Genomic DNA, 16,950 nt, shown 5'->3' on the forward strand with positions numbered 1-16,950 from the left:
AAGGGTCATAAAGCATTGGAACAGACTGCCCAGGGAAGTGGTGGAGTCACCATCCCTGAAAGTTTTTAAAAAACATGTGGATATGGCACTTGAGACATGGTTCAGTGGTAAACATGGTGCTAGCTAGGCTGATGGTTGGACTTGATCTTAAACGTAATTTCCAACCTTAACAATTACAGGATTCTATAATTCTATGAAAAAAAAAACCAAAAAAACACCAAAAACCAAAAAACCCCCAAACCAACCTCATTGGGAATTTCTTAGCTTACATGTTAATCAGCTGGTTTGGGTTAAAATTTGGGGGTTTTTTCTGTAGGGTCTTGCATTTGTGGCTTCATTGCCATGCCAATTAATTCAATCTTACATGTTTGTGCCACCAGCTTACAGAGATCATAGAGTACTTTGGAAATGTTATAATATATAGTATTCCCCCAAAATTACAGGATAAACTCCATATGCTGACCTATATAACCTATGTTTATTTTATAGTTGGCTTGTATTCAGTAACTCGTTGTCAGAGCAACTTCCAGTCTGCTGTAGTTCTTGATATTTTATCAAAAATCCTAGAGCAGTAATAGCTATATTTTTCCATGTTCCTTTATAGCACTTACAAAAAACTCTAAGAAAAGAAAAAGAAAAAGAAAAAGAAAAATTTTCCATGTTCCTTTATAGCACTTACAAAAAACTCTAAGAAAAGAAAAAGAAAAAGAAAAAGAAGAAAGTTTGCTTGGTTTCACTGTGCATGATACACCAGTCAGGTTTGGTTTTTTTCTTGCTTTTACACAGGAGGAAAGCTTGGGGAAAAAAAAAAAAGAGAGAAAATTATGGTTTTGTGGCCAGCTCAAGATGAGACATACAAACATTATCTTCAGGCTGATGGAGCCTCATACCAGAGATTTGTGCATTCCTGGGAGTACCTGTGGTGGGGCCACCTTTGGCTGCAGAGCAGTGGAAGGGAAACGGGTAAAAGAAGAAAGCTTTTGCAACTGGGTAAGAATTTTAATTACCTCACGAAGGACAGTACTTTTGCCTGCTCCCTGCAGACCACCAGAAATGTGCAGGGAGGAATCCAGGAACCGTAAATCCAGCACTGCAGTGTCACTGCAAATCATCATTGACTAAAGTTTGGTAACATTTTCATTTGTTTAAACACAAGAATTTCTTGATTGAAGTCAAAGACAGCTAGTGAGCTCAGCTTCTAATCTCTCAGCTCATCAAACTGATTGGCTTTGTGTCTTGTTCTCCAAAACAAACTTCTAATTAGCACTGGAATTTACACAGAAACAGTCACCTTAGTAAATACAGCCTGACTACCCATCCATCATGCGTGTAACATTTGTGTAGTCACAGAGACACCCTTTTCACTATGCAATTCAGATTCCAAACATTTCCAATACCTAATAAATTTTTTATTATTATTCTTTTTAAAGTGGAGCTGATACCTCACTAGGTTTTAAAAACTGTTAGACTGCTTCTTCACTGATGAGCCTTTGTTTACCCAGCACAAAAGAGACAGTGAGCACTACTGTCAGCCTCGGCAGCATTTAACTCAGACTTTGCACTGTGGACAGCTATGTAGGTAGAAAGGGAATCTGAAAATAAATTCTATTCAGTGCAATTTCACTTGACAGGAATTAACCAAAGATTGCCCCATAAACTTTGTCCTTTGCCATATGTATTTCTTTTTTTATGAATAAAATGTATTTATTTTTTATGAAAAATAGGGCATCTGATTTCTCCTGTTTTCCCAGTCAAGGCTATTTTTTCAACACAACTTAAAGGCTGGTCCCATAACTACCTGTAGTTAGTTAAATATAAGAGTATTTAATTCAAAAGTCATACATTTCAAATAATGCAGAGTTTATTTTAAAGACAGATGTAAGCGATTTCCATCCTATATATTAATATAAGTCTGTTTCCATCCTATATATTAATGGTAATATTTGAATAGTAGAGGATGTCTCTAAATAGCATTATAAAGGTGAAGCACGGAGATTTCCAAGTCACAATTTCCCACTTTTATCTACCTGTGAAAACTCAGTTCAAACATCTGTAAAAGTGCCCATAAGGTAGCAGCAAAGCACAGTCACCTGCTTTTATAGACAGGAAAAGCTGGTTCTGGTTCTAAAATAATGCTCTCTGAATTGCACATTAGGGCACTCCTACTGTTCCTCAAATTAGGAACCTGACATAAGTTTTTGAATTATTATTTTTTAAATGGCTTCTGGTTTTAGTCTTAGGAAGGGCTAATTTCTTGTAAATTGGAAGTGATAAATTATTCAGTTTGCTAATAATGGCTTTCCAGATAGGTGTAAGGCACTTTCTTGCAACAGCAGGAATGGCAGTTAAGGTTAAAAAATAGCTCACATTATGCTCACATTTCCTCCCACATTAATAAAGTTAAATTGCCTCTTGAATTGGATTCTATGGCAAATTTCTATAACAGAAGTTTAAAGCTGACATCTAATTTGTGTTTAAGTGTATAAATAAATTACTTAATTTTAAAAGCTGCAGAAAACATCTGGAGATGTTCATTGTTCCACAGGTTGGACTAAGGTCACTTATTTAAGCTCTTGGCTTTCATCTTATGCCGTCTTGAAGTTTTGTTTCTTGCATTATCTCTATATAATCTACAAAAAAAGTAATGAATCCTTAACTAATCTCACACCAAGATCTTTTAACACAGATTTTTTTGCATAAGCAGTTGTATTCTTTGAGCAGGAAAAACTCACCACTTGCTAGTAAAAGATCAACTACCAGAACAACACTGGTGTCCTACAGATTTTTTCCCAACTGCATAGCCAACTATGCTTGAAAAGAAATGCAAATTCCCAGAAGAAAAGATCAGAGGGTATGATCAGCTGATTAACTCCTGTTTAATAATTTTTGCAAAATAATAAGGAAGCAATAATTATACACAAAATACAACTGCTCTCACAAATTAATTGTGGTTTAAAAGTATGAGCTAAGTTATAAATTTCTGATCCATTCAGAACTATCTGAGATGTTAGAAGCATAAATTAAATGCCATTTAGCTTTCACATCTCTCTGAAGGCCAAGTCATATTCTCACTGCTTCCTAAAACAAATTTGGATCCTCCAAGTTCCACAAGTTTTTCCCACAAGATCAGCTGTGAGATGAACAGTAAGTTTTTCATGCTGTTAACATTTGTTTTTCATGTTAAAGATGTCTCTTGTGAACTTTATGGTGGTTGTTCCTTAGCCTGAATTGGCTACTGACGCCTTCAAGTTCTTGCAAAGTTTAATCAAAACATAAGAAGTCTCATGCTCACACTGGGAAGAGCATTATGCCAATTACCTGTAGTGACAATATTTCACCCTTGCCTACAGGTTCCATTTTTTCAACAAAGGAAAAATTGTTGTGAATTTTCACTGATCTTCTGGGGAGGATTGTATTTGCCATAATTCAGTATACCATCCAATCCAGTCAGTCCTACTGAATAATAACCAGTTTCCAGCATGTGACCTGTATCACAGAAAATATGCTGAGTCTTGCCTTCAACATCATTGATACCAATGAGTCTATTCTAGCAGGAAAACAGCAGAAACCAATCAACAGAAAACCATCACCACTTACTTTGCAGTGTGGAATCAGTGCAGCTCTAATGTTTCCAAACCATGCCACCCTTTGCTGACACCCAGTATCTCTTGCTGCCTGCATCTCCTGCTTTGGTGGCCATGAAGAGCCCAGAGTTACAAGCAGGGTCTCTGTAGTCAAGCATGTGTAGTCAGGCATGTATGCTTAGGCACAATACAGGCATGTGATATATTTACTGCAATATAATAAATAGTTCTGTATTTCCTTTCAAAACAGAGAGTCTGAGAACTGCACTGCTTCATTGGGTCTATTCAATGCTCCACCAAAGCCGGGTTCCCAGGATGAAGAGATCTAGCAATTACAGTCTATATTCATCTTCTTATTAGTATCTTATTATTAAAGCACTTTTATTAAGCTATTAGCTGCTGTGACTTTTTTATTTAAACTGGGGAAGGACCCTGCACAACCAGGCTCTGATGATGCTTCTGTGCTAATTTCTGTCCACATTCCCTTCTTGGCAGGGCTTTGGACCTCTTTGCTGTAGACCTTGGTACGCCTGTCCAGGTGTCTGGACCCTCTGCCTTTAGCTCCTAGCATAGATCACAGCTGGTAATAGGAGGGTGTGACAGACTGTTCACAGCCCCTGGAAAGCTGGATAGAAGGGTACCACTAATCCTAGCTGATGTCAGTGTGAGGGATGGAAGTGCATGAATGTGGGGCCATATACCAGGCACAGGTTATAGCTCAAGTTTTAAAAAAACCTCTGTGTTATGGCTATTATGGTTCTGAGAAAAGTATGAATTTACAGAGTTTCCTGGTTTGTTCTGCTCCCCCTTTGTGGCATCCAGACTGTCCTGGAGCTCCTGCTTTTCTCCAAAGCCAGCCCTGCCATCTGGTGAGCATTTCAGTTCAGGCAGCTCCTGAGGTCAGTGAAGCTTGTACCATGGAACAGCCAAACCCTTCTAGGACCTTGGTCTTGGGGGCAGCTGATGTGGCGTCTTTTCTGGCTAGGCAGGAGGCACTCAATTTTCTTGTCCCTTTTCCACTGACCTATGACAGCTTTGTGCAGGCTCCTGGAGCAGCTGTTTCCCAGATTCCTCTAAAACAGCAGTTTTTCTTGAATCCTCATGGAAGCCTTTGTCTTCTCAGAGCCAAATAATGTGGAATTCAAATTACAGCTTGAAATCACTTTCAGGAATAGAAAGGGCAAAGATTTTTGCTGCTGAAGCAGCTGTGGAATACCAGGAGGAACCTGAGAGATGTCTTGGACTACATCTCTTTACTGGGTTGCACTTTCAGCCTGTCAAGTTGCTGAGGAAGTGTCTCTGTTGAGAGGAAGTTGTAGGCAGGGTGTGCTGTGAAGAGCTTTTTTGCTTTGAATTTGCTCCTCTCTTTAATCTGTCACAGCTCAGATTTATTAACCTCTGGACATTCTACTCCAAGGGAGAGAGAAAAATACTGGGGAACAGCTGAAATGTTATCTAAACCAGCTTTTAGTAGTGACTGAATGTTTATATTAGTTGCAGACAGGCAGTTTATTGTATTGTTTTTACCTCTGATTACAAGTGATAATAATTTCCAAAATGCTTTTTCCAAACACTCGGGAGGTGCTTATGAGATAATGAGGCAGAGAGGCAGATTGGATTCCAAGTATGTGCAAAAAGCCCAACAAAAATTAGAAACCCTTTGTTGTACAGTACAGCTACAGATATAAATCTTATTTCGCCATTTGATGTAGCTTCATGTGTCATTATCTACTGGTTATAGCAGTACACCTCCTTCTGGAAACTATGCCAAATTCCCTATCCCAATTCAAGCAGCTGTTGCATCAGTGGTGTTCACAAGTGTAGAAATGTCCCTACATGCATTGGGAGTGGGATGGATGGTAAGGTGGATGGTGGGATATGCAAGTTATTAAATGCTATGGATGAGGAAAAGCACAGCACCGCTGACAGCTATGAGTGCCCCCGCTGCCCTCTGGGGTCAGGAGGTGACCTCGTGCTCCTGAGGGGCCTGAAGGGAACCTGCCAGTAACACAATAGCTCTGCCTTCAGCACAGCAACACAGACAAAAGCTGAAAAAACATAGTTGGTGTTCTCTTGGAGTTTACTTATGTGCAGGACAGCAGAGTGGTTCTATTCAGACTCCGTATTTGGGTTTTCTCTGTTTTGAACTCTCCCAAACTTCTGCTTTTGCCAACGGCAATGTTTTTGGCCATGGTTTATTATCTGTGGATGGTTGGATTAACACATCCACTTTGCACTGCATCATCCTAACTATCAGGATTTTCTATTCCTTTGCAACTGAAACACTCAGTCATTAAGACAAATGCAATTAATGAAAATAGGTGAGAGAAAAAACAAGATTTTAAGAAATTCCCTATAACCACATCTCTGAATATATTTCTGGGTATTTACAGATTTTGTTGTACCTTTCAAATCTATTTGCTTGTTTTATTTTGTTGTACATTTTAATTGGCAAAACCAGTAAGTGTGAAACATTCGGATATAATGGTTCCTAAAGTCTATGCAATCTCTGTCTTTCCTTCAAGTGAAGCTGGAGCAGCAGCAATTTAATTTTTTAAAATATAGATGCTTCCTATACTATTTGAATGTGTAGTTCTACTAACATAACACATATGCATGTGTTATGCATATGAGACATAGTAGCATTCAGATTTTCAGTTTGTGCAGATGGTTTTTGGGGAATGTACAAACATGCACAGAAGTGCTCTAAAATGCTTTCATTCTTGCACACATTTCTTCACTCATTCGTGGTCTTACCTGTACCACGGCATTCCATTTTCTCATTGGCTTGGCTTGTCAAAGACCAAGAAATGTCTAATCTCCTTGCAATACTTGCTGCACTCACTCGGGGTAAATGTGAAGTTACACTTGTTTAAGAAACTGAGATTCTCATCTATCCTCATAATTGTTCAAAGCTCATTAGAAACCTATGCTAGCAAAAAATTATATCAATGGTTCTGTACCTTGCAACGAGGACCATTTTGATTGCCTGGTACTTTGTAATACCAGGAAGGAACTGGGGGGAAGGAGCAATAGAAAACACTGTAATCCTCTTCTCCAAGAATGTACATACTGAAATGAAATATCAGAAGAATCCCTTTTCTTAGGAAATTATTATAGTAGGCACTGAACAACAGTGATATCGCCCCACAAACTAATTAGATGGTGATTTTTTTAGTTGCATACAGACATTTAGTTAAACTATAATAATCAATTCAGATTATAAAGTCCAGAGAGGGATCTCAATTTACATTTCATAGCTCTTGTGTAATATTCTGATGAGGATAAATACATGTAATAATAAACTGGCATTTATCATTGCATGGTTGCAACATAGTGCTCTTCAGCTTGCTGTTACTTGAAGAAATAGTTAAACTGATCATAAAGCTGTAAACTGGCAGATTTTATGTTGTGCAGATGCTCTCTCTCTCCCTTTCCTTTGTACTTGGCTCCCAACTGGTGTTTATGATCCTGCACAGAGGATTCCTTAACCTGACCTCTCTGATTTTAGACCAAACGACACTTTGGCTCTTGAAATTTGTTGACTTTTCTCTCCACAGATGTTTTGCTTTGCTCCTCCTTGCCTGTCCTGAAATTTAAGAAGTTCCTGGTGTGAGCAAAGAATGGATCTGTTGGAAGGGACAGATGTGGAGTGTTATTTATTTGCAGGCTTGAAGGCCTTTGATAAGGTTTTATGGCAGAAATTTTTCATTTTATATCTCCTTGACCCATAGATATTTCTCTTTGTCTATGTTTTGAATATAAACATTGCTATACTTTCTCAAGTATAACTCACAACTCTGAGTTACACAATAAGAAATTGCTTTTATGTAAAATATGTAACTCACTGTTATTTTCCTGAGTTTCCTGACTTCCCTGACTTCCTTGATCAATCAAAAAATCTCCAGCCAACCAAGCTGAAGTCCAAACTCTGCAAAGAGCTGCCCATAATTTGAAGAATTGCAGCCTAACTCTGCTCATGCAACTCACACATATTTTTGCATTTTGAAATACAATTTTTAATGCAATACCCCAGAAAGGAGCACAAAGTTTTGCTAAAAAATAAACAGCATTTTTTAAACAAGCATACGTTTTTAGGGAATTCACATTTGAGAGATGGTATCTGTTGACTCAAATTCCCCTGCCTTGAATGATTTTTAGCATAGAGTTCTTTTCCCAGGAAAGTCTTCCCTGCTGCACTTTCCTTGAAATGCTCATGAAGGAGTATTGTAGATATAAGCTCTGTGACCTGACAAACCTTAAAGCAGTCAAGCCTAATGGAGATGAACTTTCCTGAAGCACCGAATAAATGAGTCTATCTTTAGAAATCTCTACAACCTTTTTGCTATGTTTTATGCTAGTTTCATAAGGTAGCTGATTATCAAAAACCTGCAAAGATTTCCTATGGGACAAAAAGTAATCAACTTGATACTTTGGCAGCTGAGAGCGCATTTAATTTACAAACATGGCTGATCTGCTGTGGTTATGTGGAACAGGAGCTGGAAAACTATCAGCACGTGAACGAAGTTTCAAAGGTGAGGATGAGAAATTTATAAGGAAAGCCTTAACAGACTTTTGTTTATTTATTTATTTATTAACACGTGAAAATATCAGCCGTATGGAAAAGCTTCGCGGAGCTTTCTGGAGCTTTCTCCCTTCCCACACTTTTACTTTTACCTTGTTATTTCGAACACTCACCTTTCCCTTCCTCCTCTTCTTTGCAAAAAAAAAAAAAAAACTCCCCTCCCTTCCTTTTTTTCAAAAAAAAAAAAAAAAAAAAAAAAAAAAAAAAAAAAAAAAAAATCCTCAGTTCGACAGCTACGACTTTACAGAACTTTTTAGGCACGGGGCTCGGGCTGGCCGCTCCCCGCGCATCACCCGCAAGATGCGGTCGGGACCACAAGGGCATCGGGGCGGTTTTGCGGGGCCGGACACGGGCGGTGCGGGGCGCGGGGTCCCGGAGCGTGTGAGGAGGGGACAGTGTGCGTGTGAGGAGGGGGTACCGCGTGTGTGTGTGTGTGAGGAGGGGTGTGTGTGAGGAGTGGTGTGTGAGGAAGGGTGTGTGTGAGGAGGGGTGTGTGAGGAGGGGCGTGTGAGGAGGGGACAGTGTGCGTGTGAGGAGGGGGGACCGCGTGTGTGTGTGTGTGTGAGGAAGGGTGTGTGAGGAGGGGTGTATGAGGAGTGGTGTGTGAGGAGGGGTATGTGAGGACTGGGGGCGGGCCGGGGGCGGCGGGGGAGCACATATAAGGCGGGCGGGCTCGGCGGGGCGGGCAGCGTCCCTCCAGCGGCGGCATCAGCGATGGGCAGCGGCGGGCGGCGGCTGCTGGCACTGCTGGCGGCGACTTCGCTGCTGTGGGTGCCGGGGCAGGGCCAGCCCCGAGGTGAGCGCGGACCGGGGTGCGGGGGTGAGCGGCGCAATGCAAAGCAGGGCAGTGCCTGCGGGGCTGGTCTGCAGCCGCCCGCCGCGTCCCGTGGCAGCCTTTGGCCCCGCGGGGCTGGGGCAGCCTCGGCAGTGTCCCCGTCCCCGTCCCCGCCGGGCACGGCCGCAGCGGGGGCCGCGTTGGGCTGCGGCCGTGCCCGCTGTGGGAGGCGAGCTGGGGTCCGGCAGTGCCGACCGCACGCTTCCCGACGGCCTCCCCCATCTCTTTTATCCCTGTTCTCTTCCCCCATCTCCACGTTTTGCAGCCGCCCTCCCCCACTTTCCTGAAGTCCTTTCTCCTCCCTCGGCGGCGGGGGCCACTCCGCCCGGCCGCCTCCGGGGCCGCCCACTCCCTTTGTGGGAGACGCTGTGGAGCGGCAGAGACCCGGGGGAGGAGGGGGCGATCCCCGCTCCGGGGCCAGGGGGAGGGCTGCGGGGCCCGGGGAGCCCCGGCAGAGCCTCTGTCCCGGCGGGAGATGGGGTCAGAGCCGGGCACGGGCCGCGGTCCTGGGCGTCCCTCCCTGGGGAAGGGAGAGGAGCCGGAGCCCCGAAGGATGCCGCACGCTGTCGGTAATATAAACCAGATTAAGCTCTGTTATAATGAGCGAGACGAGTCCCAAACCACTTTCCGGGCACGAGACAGAGGCAGCATGAAGAAGTGATGGAGAAAATTTACGAAAGTTTTCTTTTTTTTTCTACTTTTTGCACGTGGGCTGGCCGGTGCGTTGCGGCCGGGACAGCGGAACGCTCCGCGCCGAGTTCTTACCCTGCCAGTGACTTCATCTCACGCATCCTCTTTGTTCCAAGTGCTGTAACTTGGGTTCTCCTGGTGAGACCCAAGTTGCTGAGTACATCGGCTCACTCTGTGGCTGGCTTAGCAGTGATTTGACTCTGCGATGTGCTGGGAAGCGCTGGTAGACACCAGATGCTCTCGCCTTTGGCTTGGGTCAGCTGCTGCTGGGGTCCACGGCAGAATTTCTGCTCATCCCTACTGCCTGCACATGAACCCCCAGTCCCATTAGGTCTCTATTAAAAACAAAACAAAATAAAATCTAGAATGGAAAATGGTTTGAAGGCATATGTTGTGCAGATGCATGACTTGTTTTCTTTATGGTTGAAGTAGGGTGTTTGAGATGGATACAGGGTGGGAGATTAGCATCTGGATGTTTACAGGCTGCAGTAAAAACCAGTGTTTATTAATATAATTATGTGTACAAAATATCCGCTAGGTAAAAAGGACAAAATCAAGCCCGAGTAAATTTCAGAGGCCATGTGTCTCAGCTTGAAAATAAATACACTTCGGTTATGAGAATTCAGTCGTAGAAACAAATGAAATGCCAGACAAAGTGATATAAATTTTACTTTTTAGTTTTTTTTTTAAGGTACCGTCTTACATCAAAGAACCTTAATTCAATACTAACTCCTATTTGAATGTATATGATAACATGCAGTATAAAAGGTAGGAATTTTCCTGAAGCTTGTCATGTATTGGTGACAAGAGCGAATACCATTTTTGGTTTTTTCATTGATATTTGCAGTGATCTCACTGCACTAATGTGCAGCTTTTATATAGCAGCCCACGGGTGCTAGAGGCATCTGGATAAAATACTTGCTTTTTATGTCAGTGATTGAAGCTACCAATATATTTCATCACTTCTAAGCCACCCCTTCTGGGAATATTTAAGTTCATAATTACATTTTTCTGGTTGAAAGATCAAGTCGAGAGACCATTCCTCCTATTAGATTAAGTTGATAGAATTTTTTTTTTTCTCAGCGTGAGAGCACAGATCATCCGAGGAAGCTGTGAGTTTCAACCCCCCTGGTGGTGAACTGCCTTACAAAAGCCACAATTCAAGATAACTGATCCTAAAACAATGTGAAGAATGCGATGCAGATTAGAATAGCAATGTTGCTTTTACAGAAAGTAAACAGCTTTAGCTCAGAATTGTAAGCATCTTGAGGTAAAAATACATTTTGAAGTGAGGATGGAAATGTTTCTCAGAACAGTTGTCAAAAGAAGTTTGGGGAAAAGGTATCTTGTCATGGCCTTGGAGAGTGCTGTGGTAGAACTCAAAGCATTTCTTGTTTTTCTGTTCAGTTTTGCTTTTGCCCTGTCAGCAAATGAAGAAACTGGGGGGGGTACCACAGCTGCAAGGGTCTGTCAGAAAGTGTTGAAGTCCATTCTAAGAGAAAGAAACATACAATACTGAAGTCACTGCAATGAACAGCTTTGAAAGTTAATGATTGATTCTTTCAGCCTAAAGATTAATATCTGCATAGCTATAAAATTTAGTTGGAATTTTAATTACAGGTGTTTTGTTAAAGTGTTCCTATCATGGTGAAAAGTTTGGTTTGCATTTTCTGTTGAGTCTTTTGTGTTCACTAATAGAGTAACTCTTCATGAAACATTTAACTCAGAGGAATTATTTTATGTCAGAAGCAAAAAAGCCATTTCCGAGGCTTGTTGTAGCAGTTTTGCTCTGTTGGAACACATTCTTTGTTATACTGAAGTTAAGTGATACATGTCTTCAACGAGAAAGGAAAATCAGTTAATGATTTTTGAACACTTTTGCCTGTATTTTGTAAATTTGACTCTGCCACTGTCAGGTGATTTTTTTCTGTAATTAAAAAAAAAAAAATCTTGCTACTGTAAACCTGTGGTAGTGTTAACGTGGAAGGCTGTAGTTGTAGACTAAATATTTCCTCAGCTGCATCTCAGTTTGTTTGTGTAAGCTGGTGTGCTGAAGTAGTCTGTTCTGTTCCTGCCTGGGATTTTGGATAAGTGCTGATGCTCAGGGAACCAAATGCCCCAGGGAGGTACTCCATCTGGGCAGGGATGAACATAAGTATTTCAAATGCCTGTCACCCATTAGGTTTCAGACCTGCTTTGCTTCAAGGATCTGGTTTAGTAACTATTCTTAGGCTATGGCTAATATACAAATTATGACATTATAGCCAGCAACCACTTTTTTTTTTTTTTTTCTGAAATATAAGTGATATAAATTATATTGTTAGTGCACATTCCCAGGCAATGGGAGATTTATGTTAATCTCCTTAGTTTGAGGTGGTTTGAACCCAATCTCTGAATAGAGTGCTGTTGCTGTGACAGGTAAGGCAGAGGAGTGTGTGAAATCTCTCCAGACCTCTCTTTGAAAAGGATCTACCGTACAGCCAAGATGGCAAGTTTCCTTCCAGAAGGACAGAAAGCTGGTGCTTCAGCTGGATAATTAGAGTGCTCAAAAATGTAAGGAGAAATAAGTGCAGACCTCCCTCTCTTTTATTCATTTGTCCCAAGCAGCAATAAAGTGTTTGACTTCAGGAGAAACTCTTCTATTGTACTGGTGTCTGCTGGGGTTTATCTGTTTGTTGTTTTAGTTTTTAGTTGTTTTTTACTGGGTTACTCAAGCCTGGCACCACTCATGGGGTGGTTGTGAATCCCAGTTAGTGAAGAAGGGCTCTTTGGTGCCCCATTCAGGGTGGTGAGTTCCACCTCAAGAAGTAATGTACTGTAATTGTAAGCGTTACAGCATTTGACAGAAGTTTGGGGTGTTGTAGATTTGGCTGTTAGTCTCTGACCCAAGGTAGGTGGATCTTACACTATCCACTGACTCACTACAACCTCATGCATTCAGAGGTGTTCTGTGCAGTGAAACAGTTTCTTCTGTCACTTTTAAAGCAGTCTTCCAGAATGTATTTGGAGGAAATTTTTCTGGAGTTTCAAGATGACTTCGATGTTGTGTTCACAACTGCTTTCTGTATGAGATGAAAAAAGTATCCAAAGTGCTTCTAACCCATGCTGCATCTTGGGTTCATGTATGCTAGTGGCTTGAATAGACCGTGTTGCCATCAGTCTCAAATATCAGTTTTTTCCCAACATCTGCAACAGAGTTAACTGTTATAGAAAATGAGCTTTTTCTATCCCCTGCAAAGTTTGCCTTTATTTCTAAATATTTTCCTTTAACATTTCTCCTATGTTTCCACTGATGTCTATATTTTTTCCTGATAAGAGAACACTAAAAGAAACTTCAAGTTCCTTGAGACTTATGGAAGACTTAAAAGCAGTGCTGTTTGCAGCTTGCAGTGTGAGGCAGGAGACCAGTAAGCTAAAAATAGGACAGAACTTTGAGGCAGACTCACTTAACCTTGTGGTAAGGTAAAAATTTCTTCATTGTTGGCAAAATTGGATACAGTGGCATACTTGGCTTAAGTTTCCACTTTTTCCTCAGGGTTGGAAATCTCAGTTACAGTGAACCTGTATATCCCTTGTGTCTTCGGGTGGGCTTAAGTAGCAGGGCTGCGAAATACTTATTAGCTGTCCACACTCTCATTTAAGTTCTTATCATGTATGAGAAGTCTCATGTCCACCCACAAATTAACACAAGATAAAGGTGGAGCAACATCAGGAATGAACTCAGATAAATGGGCCCCTGCCAGGGCTCTCCTCTGACAGCCACTGATGTGGTACGGGAGCAGCTCTTTAGAGCTTGCAGGATGGGGGAGGTGCTACAGTCTGCAGGGGTATGGGACCCATCCTGGGATATACAGGAAGAACAATTTGGGATTGCACAGGACTTATTCTGAGATGAATGGAGGAAGGGCCAAAGATGCCGGGATCAAAGTGGTTGAGCAAAGAGTGAGTGTGTAGGGGGGATCCATAGAGTGTGTGTGTGTGTGTGTGTGTGTGTGTGTGTGTGTGTGTGTGTGTGTGAGGTGGGGCTGGTGTGTGTGCAGGGCAGTTTGTGCCTCAGTAGCTGCAGTGGAGCTGTGGGCCCGGGGGCTCACATGCCAGATACCAGCAGCGGGGAGATCTGGGTGTGGGGGAACACAGTTACTGGATCCAGTGAGTCTCCAACTTTTGGATTTAAGAAATCCGCATTGAAGAAATCCATCTTTGTGTATGAATCCATGTTTTTTCCCCTGGAGCAGGGAACAGGACGAAACCATTGGTGGTCGTTGCTTTTGTATGTTTCTGTCTTTGTGAATCTACGTGGCTGGCCATATGCATTTGCATATATACATCTATTCATCGCACTGTGTGTGGCTTTTTATGTGCCTGTTGGGAGTTCCTGCTCAGCTTTACTAGTGGCTGGGCCTGGGAACAGAGAACTGCAGCAGCCATATCTCTCTTAGCCTTGGTACACTCCAGCAAAACTCTGTGGAAGAACAGATGTAACACCAGAACTCTTGGCTTTTGTTTCCTGAGTCCATTTGACTGTCAAAGCCTTAATGTAGTGGACTTTATTCTATATGATACAATAAAAAGGTCAATTTTAGATGAACTGTTGATGATGTCTCCTCAAACAGAGGCCACATTGCATGTCCTTAGGAATGCTGATTTTGTGGATACCATTGTCTTAACATTACAAGGTTCCATAAGTTCATGATAAGCAACACAAATATATTTTGAAGCTTTTTTAAATAGAAATGAGGTTTTATCTTATAAGGAATATGTAGTGTAAAAAAGTAATTGATCTCCACTAGGGACAAATTTTGCTGATTGAGACCTGACTTGTGGTTGGGGGAGAAGAAGAAAGAACAGAGAAATGTCATATTTTTCTGATAGTCTGAAAGGAATATCATGGACATTCTGTGGGAAAAATGTGCTTGGTGTTGATTAAAGCTCTATATTTAAAATCCGCTATGTGCTTTGCTCCCTGATTTATTTTGCAAGAAATCTCCAACAAGCCACAGACCGTTTTCTTTTTTCTTGGAGTACAAAGGTATGTGACAGAGAAAAATCCCATGAAAGCATTCTAAGTTAGATTGAAGATTAAGATAAAAAAAAAATTTGTCTGTCGTAAATATTTTCCCCATTCCCTGAAGGCTTAGAAAACGCATCTCTAGAAGTTTAGGGCTATCACTGTATGTTGATCAGTTGTGGGTATTTGCATCAGTCTCACAAAAGATCTTCAGGTGGGGTTTGTTGCTGTCCCCTACTTTTTTCTTTCTTTTTTTTTTTCTGTCCTGCAGACCTCCCTTCCTGACCAAACAGAGGAACAGTGTGTCACAAAAGGTTTTGCAAGGCAAGATAGGTTAGGTCAGCTTGCAGGAATTATGATTTGTTAGTTGGTGTAAACTTTAGGAGCACAGCAGTCAAACTTTTTTATTTATGCTTTTAGGTATTTAAGTGATATCTGAGGTTCTGTACTGTGCCTCTGAGCTTGCAGATATGGGTACAGTTCTCTGTCGTTGAGATTTGAGGCCACTGCTTCATTCGCTTGTGTGTCAGAGCAAAAATAAGACTAGGTATATCTGTTTATTCTTTCTTAGTTACTTTTGCTATTTAAAGACTTCAATGATTTCTCAATCATTCTATGTTCTCTTTTAGAGACTGGAAAAACTGCCTTTTCCCTGAAAATAATTATTTTATACACATTTTTGAGTATTAAAAGTTATATACATAATTTTACATGAAAACTGGAAGACTTCTTTTGTAAATAGAGTAGATATAAGTAACAGTCGGAAAATAGGAAAATATAAAATTGTAAATTTTACATGAAAACTGGAAGACTTCTTTTGTAAATAGAGTAGATATAAATAATAGGAAAATATAAAATTGTAGGACTAGAAACTAACTTTCTGTATTCTAATAGCAAATATTATAGGTGCACAAAATTTAAATTTCTCTTTCGGATGTGCAACAGCAGTTACAATTCCTGAGCAGTGTAGGGCAAACCACAGAGATGGAATGCTTTGGTTTTACCTGAAAACCTGATTTTTTTCTTTTTTCTTAAGTATCTCTGGAAAATCAAGACTGTTCTGGTGGCCGTGTGAGCTCAGAGAGCCATTGGAAGGGAGGTGGATTCATGGCAGGTATTTTCACCCACTGCCCTTTCCACAAGTTCAGCTTGGCAGGCTTTGCAAAGCAGCAGCTAATGTGGGTCGATGGGCTGACACGGTTGGTTTTTTTCTTGTCATTTCTGGGCTTTTCCCACCAGGCAAAGGCCGAGAAGATCCCGCTGCTGCTTTGTGTAGGCAGAGTAGATGTCAGCCTTCAGCAATAAATTCCTTCTGTTTTGTCATCTTTAACTTGTTAGCTTTTGCTGATTTTTTTTAAGCTGTCATTTGATACAGTAACAGCTCTGTCAGAGATATTCCCTTACCAATTCTTTTAGATTAAAGATTCAGATTTGAAAGTTGTTTTGCAAGCATAATGTAATTCTTTTCTGTGAGCTCATTTATTGCACTGTGGGACTCAGCCCCCATCTTGATTCCCGCATGAAAATAAAGCTTAAAAAGCTGTTTAAGAAATGGTCTTTCCGAAATGGAAACTTGTTTTTTCTCCTTGGTTCTGCCTGCATTTTTATTGCTGCTTGCTCAAAAATGACCTTGAAAATAGGCTGGTGTCCACTACCTTAACTGTATTTCCATAACTTTTATTTACTGAAAGTCTGAGAGGACAGTGCAGAACTTGTACGGGTAATTCAAAACAACTTCTCTAGTTTTGATTTCATTCTTTGATTAGTATTTTTGTCTTGTGGACCAGATGAATCAAGAAGTTTTTAATAGCAAAATCCTAACTCTGCAAATCAGTAGGATACTCCTCACTGACTGTAAAAAACATTGGAATTCAGTCAATGAGCATAAATGCGAATTGGAGCTGTCTTGATGGCAACTTAGATTAGTACTGATTGCTTTTATCAGGTTTTTTGAAAGCATGACTGGAATTTTGCCTTCTGTCACAAAACCCAAAGATGTGTGTAAAGAAACGTCTGTGTGGGAAGGAGAGGAAAAAAGCCCAGTAGCAGCTGAGACATCCAGTGCAATTTGATTGGGGCTGGGTGCAGCCTTGCTGGGGAGCATTGGAGCAGGGATCCAAGTTATCCTTTTTTTTTTTTTTTTTTTTTTTTTTTTTTTTTTTTTTGTGGATGCTGGCAGAATGAGCTTCGCAGGAAGCACACAAGGTGCTGGGCAGGCTGGGTGCCTGGGAGGGATGGCAGCCTGGGG

General features: G+C 41.2%; 1 protein-coding gene across 1 annotated transcript in view; it reads left to right on the forward strand.

The window, feature by feature from the left end:
• Positions 1–8,865: 8,865 nt before the first annotated feature.
• Positions 8,866–16,950, forward strand: part of LAMA1 (laminin subunit alpha 1) — a 101,168-nt gene continuing 93,083 nt past the window's right edge. The window contains exon 1 of the mRNA XM_039706272.1: positions 8,866–8,965. Coding sequence (XP_039562206.1) covers positions 8,884–8,965 — 82 coding nt within the window. The 5' untranslated portion in view covers positions 8,866–8,883. The remainder of the gene's footprint in view (positions 8,966–16,950) is intronic.

This window comes from Passer montanus, unplaced genomic scaffold (assembly GCF_014805655.1).
Source record: "Passer montanus isolate IOZ18808 unplaced genomic scaffold, ASM1480565v1 scaffold19, whole genome shotgun sequence".
Lineage (NCBI taxonomy): Eukaryota > Metazoa > Chordata > Aves > Passeriformes > Passeridae > Passer > Passer montanus.